Genomic DNA, 17,867 nt, shown 5'->3' with positions numbered 1-17,867 from the left:
GAAACTGCATTATAATGTACTGTAATTAGAAGGGAGTCTAACATAATTGTATACAAAACAAACCTTTGATCTGGGTTGTGGCTTTTGAAAAAATGGAGAACTTTTCCGCCAGGGCCAACTAAGCTCAAAGCAATGGATTGACCTTAAGGAGGGAGGGTCAGTCAATGGAATAAAAAAAATTGAAATAGTCAAAGATGGTCAATAAAGAATTCTTACCAGAAATACTCATTAAAATCATCATAATTCCTCCACGAGGAATGAGGTGCTTTCCCATTATCATTGTTTGCAGCTTCCTGAAAGTCCATGAACATAAATAATGAATTCATATTTTTAAACCAAAAGGATAAACTCAAGTCCCAAACAAATGTATTTCAGCACTTAGACAACATGAACTGCAGAGATAAATTAATTAAAATTACAGTATAGAAACCAAAAGATAGAGAGAGAGAGAGAGAGAGAGAGTAAAGGCTCAAACTAGTACTTGACAGATATACAGGATATGAAATTAATCCACCATAATATAAATAATCATCTTATAAAGGACAAAATTCACCCAAAAAAAAACATCTTTTAAAGGACAAAATTGATGTAAAAATATACAATGCAAGCCTAAAATTATGTCAATTTTAAACATTGAGAAACCAAATTGATGTCCAAAATTTTAATAGGACTAATTTGTTGCTTGATGAATCTTCGAGGACTAATTTGAGTATTTAGCAAAATATAAAGGTAAAAATAACTGAATAATTTTACTATTTTTTATTCAAATGACCAAAATAAATGGCCTGCACACTCTCATACTTCATTGCTGACCCACACTGCCACAGTAATCTTTTTGGCAAATCAATGAACATAACCAACTTATTTGTCATAATACTATCTTGAAAGATCCCACTACATAACACAAGGATTTATTAAAGTACATTAGGAAGAGACTCATATCCTCCAAAACCAAAAGTTTAAAACAAAAACAAAATGGGGTAGATTTTTTTTTCTTTTTGTGCAGGCAGTGGGGTATGGTTTAAGAGCAAAAGAATAAAAAAAAAACATACTGATTTTTTGCCAAGGTTTTCATAAAAAAAATTATCATAATTCAGAAAAATGCATGTATTTTCAAAAAAGTTTCCTGAGTAATGTTCTTGTTAGAATGTTGGTTTGGACAACTCAACCCTTCAAAACCAGCTTGTAAGGTGAGGATTGCTCCCCACTGATATACTCTATCTTCGCACTATCAAACGCATTTTCAAGTCCATTTTTTCATATATTGACAACAAGAAACACACATTCCAAACACACTCCAAGACTCGACATTTATTTCCATTTTATATACATTTCTTGGAGTGGTTAGACAAATTTGCTTAAAAAGTTAATATGTTCTTGTATATCTCTTGAACGCAACCCACAATCTACGATTGGGATCATCATCTAATTTTGGTGTATGAGCTTATTTCACCTTTAAAATAAATATTCATAAAACATTTGTGGAACTTACTGCGGAAACAATATCATAGAGAGGAAAGATAACATTATCAAGAAATGAGACACCATCCTTAGAATCATAAATGCAACTATTAGCTGGCTGTGCAATCTGCTGCCTTAAAATCTCATCCATCTCTCTAGCCATCTGCATATCATAATCATGACACAAAAATCATAAACAACGTTGAAGCCGAAGATACAAAAGCAAGACAAACTAAAAATTCAGGCATGAAAAGAAAAGAAAAAAAAAAGTACTGCAGTATATCATTAATCATCCGAATATGTAGGTGAATATGTATGCATCATTGCAGCTGTTAAAAAAGATACAAAAGATTTTAGAGAATCACACCATACATTAAGGTGATTTATCATTTATGTTACTTAAGAGTAAGAAAACTCAACAAATTCATCAGATATTTATGTAACATTTTATGTATTTCCTTAATTAGGATTATTGAGTTAGCAGTCTACATCTCAGAGCAAGTTTGGGAATCCGTTGCCAAATTACGTTTGAGGCAAAAATAATTTTGCCAACGGATCAGGACCTTTGCTTTTGTGTTCATTTTGCTTTTATCCGTTGGATTTGCATTGGAGCGTACCCTGCAACATTTCAACTACAAACCAAACATGAACTCAGTTTTGTCGCAATCCTTGACATTGCAGAAAATTGCGGTCAAATGCGGCCACAATTGCAGTCACAGAGACTCTAAAAACCTTGGTGTTGCAGTTCAAATCACAGTTGCAGATAATTTTTTTAAAACCTCAGATAGAAGTACAGGACTATTAAGTTAGTATTTTATATCACCTCATGATACACATAATTAAGCCGAGAGATGAGAGAGAAACAGTGAGAGAGAGTGGGGGGGTGAGAGAAACAGAGAGTGGGTGAGCGTAGGATCCCAACGGAACCACGACGGAAATGGGTATGGCCAGCAGGGGGAGATGAGAAAAATAAATTGGAGCACATCTCTTCTTTAGTTGCAGCAAAATTATGCCACTTTGGTGGGAATCAACATTGTGGACAAACACTTCAGCACCATTTCTGCAGAACCCGAGAATGCACTTCCGCCAGCATGTGGTTGGGAAAGAAAATGGCAGCAGTTTTCAAAAATGGAAATGCTGGTGGATCTCCTTGACTTGGAAGTATTTGGCAGCATCGAAATAAGAATGTTTTTGAAGAGGAAAGTTTTAATGATAGTAAGCTGTTGGAGGATGCTATCTTTCTATGCTGGACTTGGCTAAAAAATCTGGATAAAGGTTTTGACATGCCATTTCACCACTGGTCCAGCAACATGGAGGCATTTATGTGATTAGAGTGGGATAATTCAACAAGTGGGGGTAGCTGTGGGATAAGTATAATGTCAGAATTATGGTTTCTTAATTCATGTTATATACCATGTATTAGGACACCATAGTCCTACTCAAACTGGCCAATGTGTAAACTCCACAGTACAACTTTTTTTTTTTGCACAGCAAAAATCAGATAGAATTATATATAATTCAGTACTAGGTGTACTGAAGAAAAGATCATCAAATAGTTACAAAGGCAGAAAATTGCCAAACCCAACTAAAAGAGAACAAAAGCACAATAGCTGAAAGCAAAAGGTCAAAAAAACCCCCTAAGACAGTTCCTCCTTCAAGCTAGTAGACCATTGGTTAAAATGAATATGGAAATCTTTGTCCATACATTTTAACCATGACCAAGTATGGAATAAAGCTTCATCCATGACTTTTTCAGGGTTAAAAATCTGGTTATTGAAAACCAAGAAATTTCTATGCTTCCAAATAGTCATGGAGAGAGCTATCCATAACACCTCCCATCTCTTGTCTATGTAACTTTTGCTATTCCAATGTGAGAATTGCATGAAATGATTCTTAGGCTGAATGGGGAAAGGGCCCACTCTATTGACCCATCTCAAAGCCTCCCACCATAGATTCCTAGTTCTTGTGCAAGAGAACATGACGTGGCCGATACAACTTGTACTGACTAATATATAATTTTTTTTTTTTATCAGCAAAATAGGGTATGTATATTAAAATAACAGTACCAGGGGTACTATGATTACAAGGGAGATATTGAAGTCATAGTGGATCCACCTAACAATGGTGGGCTCCAACCAAGACCAAAAGTACATAAACAAAGCCTCATGGCTTATGAACCCTCCCGAAACACATCCCTACAGCATAACAGACATCCTAATCTACTGAAAAACATATTGATAGATTGGTAGACCAATAGTTATAGTGAATATTGAAGTCTGTCTCCGATGCTCTAAGCCAAGACCACAGCACAAACAAAGCATCATCCATCAGTTTAGAGGCGTTGAATGATTCGTTCGAGAAAAGAATCTTATTTCTGTGCTGCCACATTGACCATGTTAGCGCTACCCACCAACACTGCCACCTATTGTTTCTTTGCCCTCCATTCATCCCGATTTGGTGCTGCAAAAAATGGGACCTGGGGTTAATGGGGAGTGCCCCTACTAACCCAGACCATGCTAATATATAATACAATACCATTTTTGCTGATTAGGTCTATCAGGAAACCAATCTGATCTGTAAAGTGTATTTCTAGTACCTCTGGTACTCATTAATATATATATTTTATCTTTGCTGATCAAAAAAAAAAAAAAATGATACACATAATTAGTTTTGGCCTGTCTGTTTGAACTAAAAACAGGTGAATATGTGCTACAGCTATTATTTTAGAGTTCTTTTTACAGAAAAAATGTCTTTCACATCGAACTATATAACAATGAAAGATTATGACAGTTCCAAAAAATTACACTTACATTAAAAATAAGTAAATAATTCTTAACACTAAAAAAGAAGGGATATTGGACAACATTGAAAATGTTATCACTATCAAGGCCGTCTTGATATCTTCTTTTACACTGAAACTTTAGCTTAAGATTTGATGTTAATAAAATTAAAAAAAAAAAAATCTTATTAGATGGCAAAGTTACTGCAACCAATATCAATAAATCAAGCAAAATCTTAAAAAACAAAAAACAAAAAATAATAAGAACTGTGACTCAGACTTGTCCAATTAACTTACATGATGGAATATGTAGCACAAGCATTCTGGGAGAAACCTGATATTTGAGGCTTCACCCCATATTAGGAAGTACAAAGAAACATATAGTAATTTCTTCTCTTTACTGACAGCCTCCAAACTGCAAAAGAACCATTATACTACCATTCAGTCTTAGCAACCATAGACCAGTAAATTTCAATAACTTTTCAAACAAAACAGGAATAGTACCTGCTCCAAACAGGTTGAATGCCTAAATAGTCGCACCAGTTTATGTAATTCTGAAGGGACTTGAGGAATATTGCCTGCACGGCAGCTTCATCCAATTTCTGGAAACAAAACGAGATATACATAACATGAGCAAGAAAAAGAAACAAGCAAAAATGAATTTCAACATCTGGGTGACAAATCAGTAAAATATAGGAAAGATTATCAAGCAGAACTAATAATCCTTATGGTGCGTATTCTTGTGAGACATTTCACAATTTTCCCAATCAATTTATTTAAGCTGAAAATTTTCCCTTTGTGGAACCATTTTGAAGTCTAATGTTCAAGTCTTTTCTTTTTGTAAGCAGAACCCAGAAATAGATATACAAAGAATTCAATGCAGATAGGATTAATTGAAAAACAAGTGCCCATTTATTCAATCATTTCCATACAGACAACTTTCTTATGAATAGAATGAGTTTAGAAGTTTTTTTTTTTTTGGACAGCAAAAGTATATTTTATAGATAAAAGTACCAGAGGTACTAAAGATACAAGATAGTTATAGTTTTAGATAGACTAATAGCTATAAAAAATCAGGCTATATATCAGTATGATCAGTCCTGAATTCTCAACATCCAATACAACACCTTGCCCCACAGGTTTTTGTTTCCTAATTACAAAAACCATCTATTAGGTTGCTAGACCACTGATTATAGTATCTTCTAATTTTAAGGGAGTCCCTTTTTATTCACTTTAGAGGCCTTCCGCATTGGAAGTAGAGGATGCAATAATTTTCTGTCAGGGTGCAGTGTTACAGGGTAATAGTGCATGCTGTACATGATTTTGGTTGGAGCTGATCAATGGGATACTTCACCCTTTGTTATCTGACAGGACTTTTTTTGACAATTGGAAAACTCAATTAAACCATACTCACACACAAACAAAACAATGACACCCTTTAATACACTAATGAGCTGAGCACCATTGGTATGTCAAAGAATTTTTTTAATTCCACACATCCACTCTCAGTCATTATTCAATAAGTGCAAATTTTGATTCAGCCTTGAGAACAACAAAACTTCCCATAGCCCAAATTTTTCAGAATTCAGAATATCTACTTCACTCATTTCACTCAGCTTGTTTTTGGATAAGCCACTCATTTCACTCAGTAAACGATATAATATGCAAATAAAGCACTCAACATGAAACTAACCATGTTACTATACACAATTATGTTACAAAACTTACCAGCCCATAGCCCACATTTTCCAATGCAATAATAGTATAAAACAAAGGATCCTCAAATTATAAAAAAAAATCAAAGACTTACAGGTTCAGCATCCTCTGGAATTCTAAGCCGAGATTGTTCATTTGCAAGCAGGTGAACTATGTGTTCATGCTGATTAGCTACATTATCTTTCTGGAAGCAACAAGTTATTATTATAAGCACCAGAAAGAAAAAAGGATTCAGTAAGAATACAAATGTATGAAACAGATTTCAACCACAAAACAAATGGCACCAATTAATTTAAATTTAGAGCAAGTATGGTGTTAGGAGTCCCACATTGAGTAGAATAAACTACTTGATGTGGTACTTAAGCCTTGAAGTTCTCCCACCTAAAGGACTAGTCTTTTGGGTTGGACTCTCCTCTTGTGCTTAAGTCCTAACAATTGGTGCTTTTGTTGAAAGTCGGGCCACGCAAAGGGCAGGCCACCAATAGGCTGGATTAAGGTGCAAATCGGGATACCAATATCTGAGTGAAGCCATCCAATGGAAAAGGGCTACCACTGGGTCAGTATCCCTTAAAAGGGTGGCAACGTTAGGGGTCTCACATTGAGTAGAATAAACTACTTGATGTGGTACTTAAGCCTTGAGATTCTCCCACCTAATGGACTAGTCTTTCGGGTTGGGCTCTCCTCTCGTGCTTAAGTCCTAACGTATGGTATCAAAATGGGTGGTTAATTGATCCAATTTATACTAATCGATTAGTAAACATGTTGGTTAACCGTATTCTGAAACACAGAAAAAAAATCATTGGCTTATCAAATTATCTATCAAGCTATGAAAAAGATTCAACAAAAGACAAACAACAAATCCACTATCTGTCAAGCAATGCGTGGAGTAACTCCCGATATAGCAATAAAAACAACACGCGTAGGCAATGCAATATCTACAACCCATTCTAGGGAAAAGGATCCTCTCATGTGGGGAAAAAAATGAGAAAGATTGTAAAGTGTGAATGTGTGATAATCTCACCATTTATTTTATAAAACTCACTTTATAATAAAAAATATTTTATAAACAAAATTTATTTAAGGGCCAGGATCTCATCCAGCAAAAATGCCACTGGAGAGAATCCATTAACCCATTCTATTCCGTAGGTTTACTTCCAAGAAACAATGGTTACTTTTCGGTGTTTATGTGGGATAGTATTGTATTCAAGATTTTAAGGTGAATATTTAAATGGAGACTTCCACTTTAGTAGAGACTTAAGTGATATTGAGAAGGGAGAACAACAATAGATGTTGCACTTGCTTCATTCAGCACATATCTCAGAGCTAATTCAATAAAATGAGTTTGGAAATAGGAATCTTGTGAGGAGTCTTAACCTCCCCTTAGTCAGTAATCACAAAAAAAAAAAAAAAAATTGATATAGGAAACAAACCAGTAAATTCATCACTTGTTATAGAATCAGAATAGAGAAAAAATGGAAATGGGATGCAACAACTTGGATTTTTAGCCTCCCTAACCCTTGTTTGGTAGGTGAGAAATTAAGGGGGAAGGGTGGATGGAAATAATTTGGTGTTTGGAGGAGGAGAAATAAGGTGGAAATGATTTTTAAAATGGTGGAACCTACTGTACTACTCACCTATTCCCACTCATCTCTTCTCTATTTCTCTTCAACCAGACTCTTCTAATTCCAATTTTATTTCTCACCTATTTCCACTCATCCTTTTTATTTCCATCAACCCTATTTCTATCATCTCTACCAAACAAGACCTAAATGAATATGCTGCAAAAGGACTATAAAATATAAATACTAAGCCAATACTAAGATTAACCCACCATAACTAACATTCTAACAAATATGAAAATTTAGTTTCACTACATAGAAGAGATAAAGAAAACTTAGTTCGAGAACCCAAAAAGATTCTGTACAATTGAAAGAATCACACCAATCTTGACATGACAGCACACAGAAACCCTGGTATACAGACCTGAAATCCAAAAGTACACTGCAAAAAATCAAACATGGTAGCATTCCTTGTAGGTTGAATGAAATAGCCCCTAGGCAACTCCGGCAAGCCATTGAAATACTTCAAAGCTGAAACTGCTGCTTGCACCTAACAATCATTTTTTCAGGTAATAAGTAAACATGAATATGCAAAATTTGGGATCTTAAAGAAAATAACTCAAACCTCAGGGAAATAAACAATAGCATTTGTTGAAGAGGAAGCATCTAAGGGGATGATGTTGTACGCAATCAGATCTTCTGTCAATGCAGAATCTGAGTCCATGAGCCGCTTCAGCTGTAACAAAAAACAAATGAATATACGCTGAAGTTCAGAAATTGTTTGCTTCTAATTGCACGAGTAATGTCAAAGTAATTACATAAAACATGCTTCTAAACGAATCTCAGAAGAAAGAAAAACACTAACATAGATGAGGTGAAAGATTGTGATATTCAACCCAAATGAGAATCAGTTACACCTCAGCTTATATAGGCAGTTATAGTTGTAACTGTCAACTGACTCTAGTCAGTTAGTTAACTAAATATGAAAGTACAGAAAACCATAGTTAAGCCTATACACAGTAGCTTAAGAAAATAACAGACTAAATCGATAAGATATACACCTATAGCTTCCAAGCTCCAACTCACTTGCACAATCATTTAACTTAAAAATTCTACTCCATTCCTTATGAAGCTAATTATACCCAGAAAAAAATTCTACCACTGGTACTAGTCTATTAATATAATATATATTTTTGCTGAGCAAAAAAAACATACCCAGAAAAAAAAAAGCATGAGAGAAAAATTCAAACGGAACTATATCAGAAATACTAATCCCAACAAATTTTAGCACTCTACTAAAAAAATACACTGAAAAATAACAAATGCAAAAAAATATACCAACACGGCAAACATTGCCTTCCTTCATAAAGCAACTTTGTCTCCATTTCAAAATCCTTTACCCATGCAATAATAGAAGACTCATCGCTACTGCAATGTTGTATATTAACACGTGCTTATATTTATCATAGTTCAATAAAAAGATATTCATCGGTGCAAGAATATTTTCAACTGGAAAAAATAGTGGATAAAGAATGATTTCATTGGACCCTCTTCACCACCAGCAGCTAAAACCACATATAAACCCACCACCCCCTACAGAAATCCAGTTTGATAAAAGAAAATATTCTATGTAGAAATCCACTGTCATACAGCAAAATATCTGGTATTCAAGGGATCATAAATAATTAACAAAAGTGTAACAAGTAACAGCAAGAAAGAAAGAAGGGTAAGAAAACAAATAAAAAAAGTACCAAAATTAAGAGGGGCCAGCAGGGGGTTATCAGAAGTTCCCCTAAAAGATCTGTCTCAAACATTTTACTGTTATCTAACTATTTCAAAGAAACAAGAAAAGAAATATTGAAAAAGGAGAATCCTCTCAAAATTGCAAACCAACTTCATTAGCAGAATAGACAACAGAGCTCCCTAAAAAAAAAGTTAATCCATAACAATAAGCAAAGCAAGAATCTGTTAGTTTATATTTGGCTTATTGCACTTCTTGCCAATGTCACAATGTTTGCCCCCAATTTTATTTTTTGCAAATTTTGCCCATTAATATTTTTTCCGCAAATTTTGCCCCCACGTAGAATAACCACCACAATTAATGGAAAAAACCATCACAAAATAGTCTTATTTGTGGCAATTCAAAGGAAAAACTGCCACAAAATGTCTTAATTGTGGCAGTTTTTCTACGTGAGGGAAAAATTTGCAACAATGTGAAACTTTGGGGACAAAAAGTGCAATTAAGCCTTTATATTCTTAAGTGTGCCTAGAAGGTAAGAACCCAACCTCATCAGGAATTTCTTCTTCACACAGCTGCTCTAGTACTGTTCCCAAAACCTTTAAGGTAGCAAAAACCCTTTTTCTCTTCAGAGTCTTGCGCTCCAACCTGTATTCAGAAGAAAACACTTAGTGTGAAAAGGAATGAGCATAATCAACACAAATCATGTTGCATGTATAAATTAAAAGCCATGGCAAAGATCACAGATCATTAAAGAAGTCCGTGAACAAAGTTTATGTAGTGAGCAATTATTTTGGATAAACAATGAAATTTTGACAAGGTAAGAAAGAAAGAATAAATAAAGGAGAAACAGTTGATAATTATTTTGAACTTGAGTGTGTGGATAGTTGAGTAAATGCTTTGATTGCTCCAGCTTCAAACAATGTTAATGAATAATCAATATGGCTGCGCCATAGGCGGCAATGGCATGTTTACATGGGAATTTTAGACTTCCACCATTGATAACCTTGGCTTCAAAACAAGGAGTGCCACTGAAGATGGCTGGGTACAATCTCTGCTCAGTGAACTTCTAAATTCTGTACTACTACAATACTTTGATACAACCAAAGCACTATTACTTAGTCCCAATCTTGCGTTAACTTGCGCACGAAACACATGGAGCTGAATAGTTTGTTTGGGAAAAAGTCATTAATAAGTCTCAAGTATTTCAAGTTCCAGTTCCAGCAAAAGACCAGATTGCTGATGTGCTCACCAATCACCACCTTACATCTTCACTAAGTTTGAAGGGGGAATAATAGTGTATATCAGACGTTTCTCTGGGAGTCTTCTAGAGACCACCAGTTCTGTTAGTTAGACATAACTGTCAGTTAGTTATGCTGACAGATATTGCAGCTGTCAGTTAGATGCTCAGCTAATTACACAAGCCACCTGCACTCTATAACAACTATATCATTTCTTGAGACAATATAATGAATAATATTCTTATCACTTTGTAGCTTTGTATCATATAGCTTTGTATCGACAATTTTTAAGATTCCTAGTAATATTTTTAAAAATTCAAATGAAAAGAGGACAAAGTGGGAATGAAAATGGTAGACAGTAGTTGGGTGGGTCAGAAAATAATTTTCAATATTCCTATGGGAATGCAACACTCACCCCTCACCATGGGAATAAAAACCAAGCAAAACATGACAATATTACTTTCTAGAAGTCAATAATACCCAGGAATATATTTTTAAAACTTGTAACAAACCTGGGAATCTCACATTTCCAAGTTCATTTTCCTAGGAATGACTTTGCAAACCTTCAAATAAACACACTAATGAAACTCTCCTATCATCCAAATTAACCGAGTGCAGCATTCTAATGGTATTTCATATTATTGTATTAATGGCGCTATTATATTTGACTGGAATGCCTGGATTATGGTTGGACAATCTATTGGCTCAATAAGGAAATACTACCCTTCTTGGGAATAAGTTATGGCATATACCTCTGAACCTTACTGAGGTTGTGGCAATAGGACATCGCAGCAAGTATATTCTAACTTGGATAGTTTTGTTGGGACTCTGAAGCAGAATCAGCTTCATTCTAACAAGTTTTAAATGTTTTTATTACAGGTATGTATGCATATGCTTCACTTTCTTCCCTATGAACAAGATTCTGGATGAGTTGAAAATTGTCAGATTTGGAATAATTTGAAGAATTTTTTATACAAAATTCGCAATTAAAAAAAAACATCACTCAACTACAAAAACCTAAAGCCTGAACTCAATGTAATACAAACACAAAAAGCATGATACATTTGCTAAATTTTATTGCAAATAACAAAATCAAGCTTTATACCATTAGGTGGGGCAAATCCATCGTAAACAATCAACACAACAAAAATGAAAGAGCACCGTTAAAAAAAAAAAAAAAGCAGCCACATTTTATAACTTATTTTGAGGCAGGTGGTGGAACAGGAGGAGGAAAGTGGAAGCACAGGATAATCCAAATGAGTATTATGTCATTTTCTCAGTCAAAATACATACTCGCCAAGATCCCGGCTGAAAGCACCAGATTCCCTTAACTTCATTTCTTCCTCACATAATTTATCCACATTATGCTTCTCCCTGTAACTCTTGTAGAACTCTTGTAACCGTGCTATGTCCTGACTTCTATCTATGGTTCCAGCTTCTCTTTTAGTCAGCTTTTGCTGAAAATATAAACAAATAACATAGATTATAATAAATTATACCAGACCCTAAAAGAATGGAAGAAGTTTCCTAAAGTGAAGAAACTTAAAAAGAACAGTTAATACTTTAAAAAAATAAAGGGAGAAAAAAAATAAATGTAGATCATAAAATGTTATAATCTCTCTAAAGAGTGCATGTCAAAAATTCTGTTACATTCTGTTAGAACTGACAGTTGTCACTTGTCAGATAGAGTAGAACACATACTGTTATAACAGGATATCTACATGATCTTATATAATCTTAGGGCCGAATGTGAGAGCTTGGCCAACACAGTAGCTGAATTACTGTGGATTCAATCCCTTCGCTGAGCAAAAGGAAAGCTTAAAATTTTGACACTCAATATAATCACCTCCATCTTGAACAATATCCTCTGAACCCAAAATCTCCACTATGTGATTATTTATTCCTTCACCTTCTTGTTCATCTTCCCCTAAGATCATAACTCTCAAATTCTTGGTAGGACACCAACGGTTTGAAGAAATGTCTCACCACAGTAAAAACATTGACCCTCTTCCATTCTGTGCATGTACTGGTTGTAGGGTAACTGTTTGGCACCCTTACTATGATCTGAATGAGGCTCTGTACTCCCTCCCAATCTTGGAGCTTGAATTCGATTGTGAAGCATTATTGTTGCCAGCCACCTTTTCCCAGTTCAAGAGAAGGGTTACTGGATCCCAATTGCGAGGAATTGCTGAGCGACAAATTCATTTTAACAATTGAATCACCTCAAGAATCAAAATGTGTAGAATAATAGATACCTCTCTTTTCCAACCCACTCAATCGCACAAGCTATCTCCACTGCTCGCGTTATCTCCTTTGGGTCATGCACCTGCATTTGTCACCTTAACTCTGGTTTTAGCCTACAAAGAAAGTACCAACAATTGCCCTTCTAGTATAGCACCTGGCTTGGGCAATGAGGATTTCAAAAGTGTGCACATACTCCCCAATGGAGAGATAGGACAGACATCACCTCATTCTACTTCACTAGGTTTCCTGAGGACACAACTGTGAAGGAGCTTTGGACCCAATTCAAAAAATGGGGGGAGGTTAGGGACAAAGGAACAAAGGAGGCAGGAGGTATGGGTTCGTGAGATTCAAGGGAGTAGCTGATGTGAACAGACTAGAGAGGCAGCTGGATAACATCATAGTTGGGGGCCTGAAGTTGTACGTGAACATCCCAAGATATGGGAGGGGAAAGGCGAATCAAAGGAAACATATTGCTAACCAAAGCAAGTAGGAGGGAGGAGCAGACAAGAATGACGGAACAACAGCAACTCCACAATCAGAGACACACACTATGGCACCTCAAAGGACATACGCGGGTGTTGTTGCTACACGCACAAACAAGGTCGGACAAAGAAGGAACACCATCACCCCCCAGGTAAACTACGGGAATTCACACTCATCGGTCCAACTCGACATTTTGGCAGGGGAGAAACAATGGTACACAGATGCATGAGTGGGAAGGTTGAAGAAACACGAGCCTTTCGAAAGAGTTGACGAAGAAATCCCATGGATCTTAGGGTCAGATGAGATACCTAAGTATTTAGGTGATGATATGGTCCTCCTTCTTGGCCTCACAAACACAAAAGCCGAGGAGATGATTACAGAAGAAATTGAGCATGGTGCGTCCCTATTTCACACCTTAGAAAAATGGAATCCAGATATGAGGCCTGGAAATAGGATGGTACGGATCCAATGCTGGGGGATTCCATTACTCGCTTGGGACATCGGGAACATAAGTAAAATTGTTGCAGCAATTTGTGACTTGGTGGACATCGATGACGATGTGGAAGAACGGCGGAGGTTGGACAGGGCAAGGATCCTTATCAGAACCCCTTGGCAACCATTAATCCACCATTCAGTAGCAGTCCTCATCGGTGGCGAAACCCACATAGTTCAGTTGGTGGAAGAAACTCACAGCGCAGAAGGAAGGCGAACCCGACACTGGCGGAGCTTCTTTGGGTCATCGGAAGAAATCATATCCGACGGTAGTGACTTCGACACACCATTGACGGGGTACAGCAGTCCTTCGCCGAGGTTTCTCGCCGCCGATTCCATGGATGGAAGCAACATCCGTTGGGTCCAGAAAATACCCAGCGGTCTCCCAGGGAATGAATACCCAGCGGGTATTGAAGGAAGTAGCAAGGCACACGGCTCTATACTTGACATGCGCATGACAGAATGTGATAAGGGGACAACCACCGTGCTCGAAGCTGGCCCAATGTCGGAAGAAATTGCCATTAGCGGTGAAGGTGCAGGCGGGAACGCGAAAAGCACTGCCAACGTAGGGGAAAAAAAGGAAAGTGTGTTATGTGAGCTGGCGGGGTGCAGGGAAAGCATTTATGGGAAAGCAGAACATGTCTTGGAGACTGGTCAACAAGAGGTTGAGGGTCAAAATCTCAACGGGTCACAAAAAACTTAATTCAAAAACTCACGTGACCCACACTTGGAACCTACTGGGCCTAATCCTGATTTGGGCCTCACCATCCATACTGAAGGAGAAGCTGCACATTGCGAAGGGGAAAAACACCAAGAGCAGGCAATGGAGAAAGGGAGTGCATTTAAGGTGTATGTAAGGGCCAAGGGGTGCAGAAAGAAAGTGGCCCAACCAAGCTGGACAGAAAACTTACCTGTAAAAATAAAAACAAAAGCTACACATCCCCAAAAACAACCCCGACAAGGAATGCAAACAGCAATTAGAGGCAACCAAGGATACTCAGCCCTCTCAGTTTCAGATTATGATTCAGACTCAATAGATCCTAACTTACAGCCAGAACAAACGAATACATCAAAAAGTAGGGACCATGGGAGCAACAGATTTCTCGAAGAAGCTACAGCGCAATGGGAAATGGCAAAAGATTTGGGGATGACATGGGGGTCAGAACAACCAAAAATCATTGAAAAAATTTCTTCAATGAAGATGAGACAGGAACGAAGCAGAGTTACTGGGAAAAAGAAGTAGTCCACCATGAATATTTTATCCTGTAACGTCAGAGGGTTAGGGAGAGGGGTGAAGTGGACTGCTATCAGAAGAATGGTTCAGAAACACCATGTTGACCTGCTGTGTATTCAGGAGACGAAGAAAGATCACATAGACAGGGCCATATGCATATCTCTATGGGGGGACAGCAATATGAGTTGAGAGACCATGCAGCAAAATTCTAGCATGCCAATCAAGCACCACAAAGTCACAAACAAATAAAAACATACCACTGATACCAGTATGCACAAGTCAAATATCCCGAGCACAATTTTTATCTTACATAAAAGTAGACTCTAAATTTATACCTTGATGACAGACATCAAACCAGTCTTGAATTGCAAAACACCTCGGCCTTCACTGTTGGGGTCCAAATTTTGAGATAATGAATATGCATGCTCACATACTGCAAACAAATAAGAATTATTAGAACAAACAATACGTATCTATAGGTGTTTGTTGGTCAACGTATATATAGGAATTTTCAAGAAAAATGTTTCCAAAGGGATTTTCACATTTTTCACCACTTAAGTTTAACAATTTCCTATCATGGACCACACAAGAAAGCAGAGATAATATGAAACTACAAAACTTTAATTGACTTCAAAACTATGATGTGGCAAAGAAGGTAGCAGAGACCATATATCAGCTTTCTTTTTCATAAATATCTACCCATTTTCTCATCTCTCTTACTTCTTTTCTCCATACTTCCACATCCAAAACATAGTGTCAAAGAAAACCTTAGCTTTCCACCAAAGAAAAAGATATATTATAAACTAATTGCAATTTTAAAGTTTTTATGGTGAACAATTGAGAAATGAGGTAATTTTTATAATTTGCCTCCTCTTTTTTCTTGTTTTGTTGATATGAAAATCCAGTATGCAGAGTTGCAGACAATACCTTCAATGCCAAATAACCCATTTTATGCATCTCAAATATGTTGGAATGAAAAATGGTACATTAATAAATAAAATAAAAACATAAGGAAAACGAAGCAAGATGTGACAAACATACATATTCTTGAGATATTGGGATCATCATCTTCAATTTCATCAGCAACTCTCAAAATTTCATCGATATCCCTATTTTTAGCTAGGGCAGATGGTACATTTCCCGCAATACCACCAACAGGTCGCCCATATGCATCATCACCAGTCCTTTCCCTCCTCAATGCAGCACGAACTAACCGCTCCCAATGTTCCTCAGCTCGAGACATTTTCTATTAATATAAAGTGAAAAACATACAAGTTAATCTTAATAATTCAGAAAACAAATGTCAAAATCAAAAACCATTCCTGCAGGAAAAACATAAGTGCAAATCAAAACAACCAACAATGTAAACAAGAGAAATGTTTGTTAAAATATTACTTCGCCATCCATCCACCAATATTGTCTTATTGTTAAATCTCAAAAGTTGACTTGTACATTACAAAAATGTGGAGTGGAAGATGCAAGCCTCCACACAAAAATCAATTATGAAATGCATGCCGCAATAGAATCATAAGAAATTAAGAACTCCGGAGATGTTTAAAGTGCATTACAGACTACAGAGTAACCATCTCCAACAACCATTACGTTAGGGAGTCACAAAAGCTTCTCAGTACTTATTACCTATTGAACTTAAAGGTTCACAACAGCATCAAACGATGAAAAGTTGATGAGAAGAGTTATCGAATCGAGTGGATCCACTTCAACCTCAGCCTATAGCATCAAATCAGTAGCACCAGCAAGCAATCCACTGCAGCAAGACAAATTACCTTCCAATGTTCAGAAAAGCACGAGAAATGCAACAAGAAACTACAAGCATAGCAAATGAAACTACAAGAACCACCATTCCACATATAAACAGAAGATCACGCGATTCAGACTGAAAGAAGCTTCACGCAGTTCAGAAACTTGAATTTAAACGAAACAAAAAGAAAAACACGAGATCGAAGAGCTTTCGTTTTCGCGCTAATTTTTTTCTCCGAAAAACAAAACACGACGGGAATAGCAAGAATAAGCGAAGGAAATGGAAAATGGAAAACCTGAAAAACCCTAGGGATAGGGTTTCGAGTTGAAAAAGGAGCAGAATCGCACTCTAATTACTGAAAAGCGGTTTTTGTGCTTTCTGCTCTGTTTGTTTAAAAAAATGCAGTAGTGGAATGGCGAAGACAGAAAAGTGAAAGAAAAGGAAAAGTAGTGGGCAACCGGATCTACCGGTTACAGGCGAATAGCGTTTGGGTTGGTTGGGGTGGGTCGTTCTTCAAGGCAATTACTTTGTACACCATTTAAAGTTCTTGTGCTTCCTCTAAGATTTTAATGTGGGGAAGTCACAATCAAATTGATTAAGTCATTAGTTGAATATTGATATGTTGGTTGATGGACTAAAAATGAAAAAATTATTATGACTAATATGATAAAGTGAATAGTAAAATTAAGAAATATTTTTTTGACGTCAAAGGAGTACAATGTCAATATATTCATTTGACATAGATTAAAAGATAAAGATGTTGTACATGACATATTTTGGAGTCATCATGATACAGTGAAATTAACCAATGTTTATAATTTGGTATTTTTTTTTATAGATAGTACATACAAAATAAACAGGTACAAGTTATCGTATTGTTGGTGTGACACCAACGGGGATGACATTCTGGACAATGGTCTCGAGACATTTTCCTCATACGTGATACACTCCTTGAAGTTATTGTTACCAACAGAGATATAACATTGATGAATGCAGTTTGTATTCCCTAAGGCTACCAATTTGTTGTTTCAATTTTCACATTAATAAGAATGTGAAGACAAAATGTAAAACCCTGGTTGGTAAAAAAAATGCATGGGATTATGTCATGAAAACCTGAAGGAATTTGGTGGATTGTCCTTTTGAACAAGAGTACGATGAATG

General features: G+C 36.4%; 1 protein-coding gene across 2 annotated transcripts in view; it reads right to left on the bottom strand.

Moving 5' to 3' along the window:
- The window catches only part of LOC100787540 (callose synthase 9), a 43,057-nt gene extending 25,901 nt beyond the window's left edge, over positions 1–17,156 (bottom strand). Inside the window, exons 1-14 of one of the 2 annotated variants that reach the window (XM_006589725.4) lie at positions 17,002–17,156; positions 16,586–16,712; positions 15,989–16,193; positions 15,283–15,380; positions 11,788–11,951; positions 9,802–9,901; positions 8,141–8,251; positions 7,940–8,065; positions 6,051–6,140; positions 4,745–4,842; positions 4,538–4,655; positions 1,493–1,624; positions 217–293; positions 64–142 (exon numbers count right to left, since the gene is read on the bottom strand). In XM_006589725.4, the coding sequence (XP_006589788.1) occupies positions 64–142; positions 217–293; positions 1,493–1,624; positions 4,538–4,655; positions 4,745–4,842; positions 6,051–6,140; positions 7,940–8,065; positions 8,141–8,251; positions 9,802–9,901; positions 11,788–11,951; positions 15,283–15,380; positions 15,989–16,190 (1,395 nt within the window). In that variant the 5' untranslated portion in view covers positions 16,191–16,193; positions 16,586–16,712; positions 17,002–17,156. Of the gene's footprint in view, positions 1–63; positions 143–216; positions 294–1,492; positions 1,625–4,537; positions 4,656–4,744; positions 4,843–6,050; positions 6,141–7,939; positions 8,066–8,140; positions 8,252–9,801; positions 9,902–11,787; positions 11,952–15,282; positions 15,381–15,988; positions 16,194–16,585; positions 16,713–16,805; positions 16,946–17,001 lie in introns of those variants that run through there. The other variant, XM_003536751.5, reaches the window with a different exon arrangement.
- Positions 17,157–17,867: the final 711 nt, after the last annotated feature.

This window comes from Glycine max, chromosome 10, assembly GCF_000004515.6.
Source record: "Glycine max cultivar Williams 82 chromosome 10, Glycine_max_v4.0, whole genome shotgun sequence".
Lineage (NCBI taxonomy): Eukaryota > Viridiplantae > Streptophyta > Magnoliopsida > Fabales > Fabaceae > Glycine > Glycine max.
This window is presented reverse-complemented; position numbering and strand designations above follow the sequence as displayed.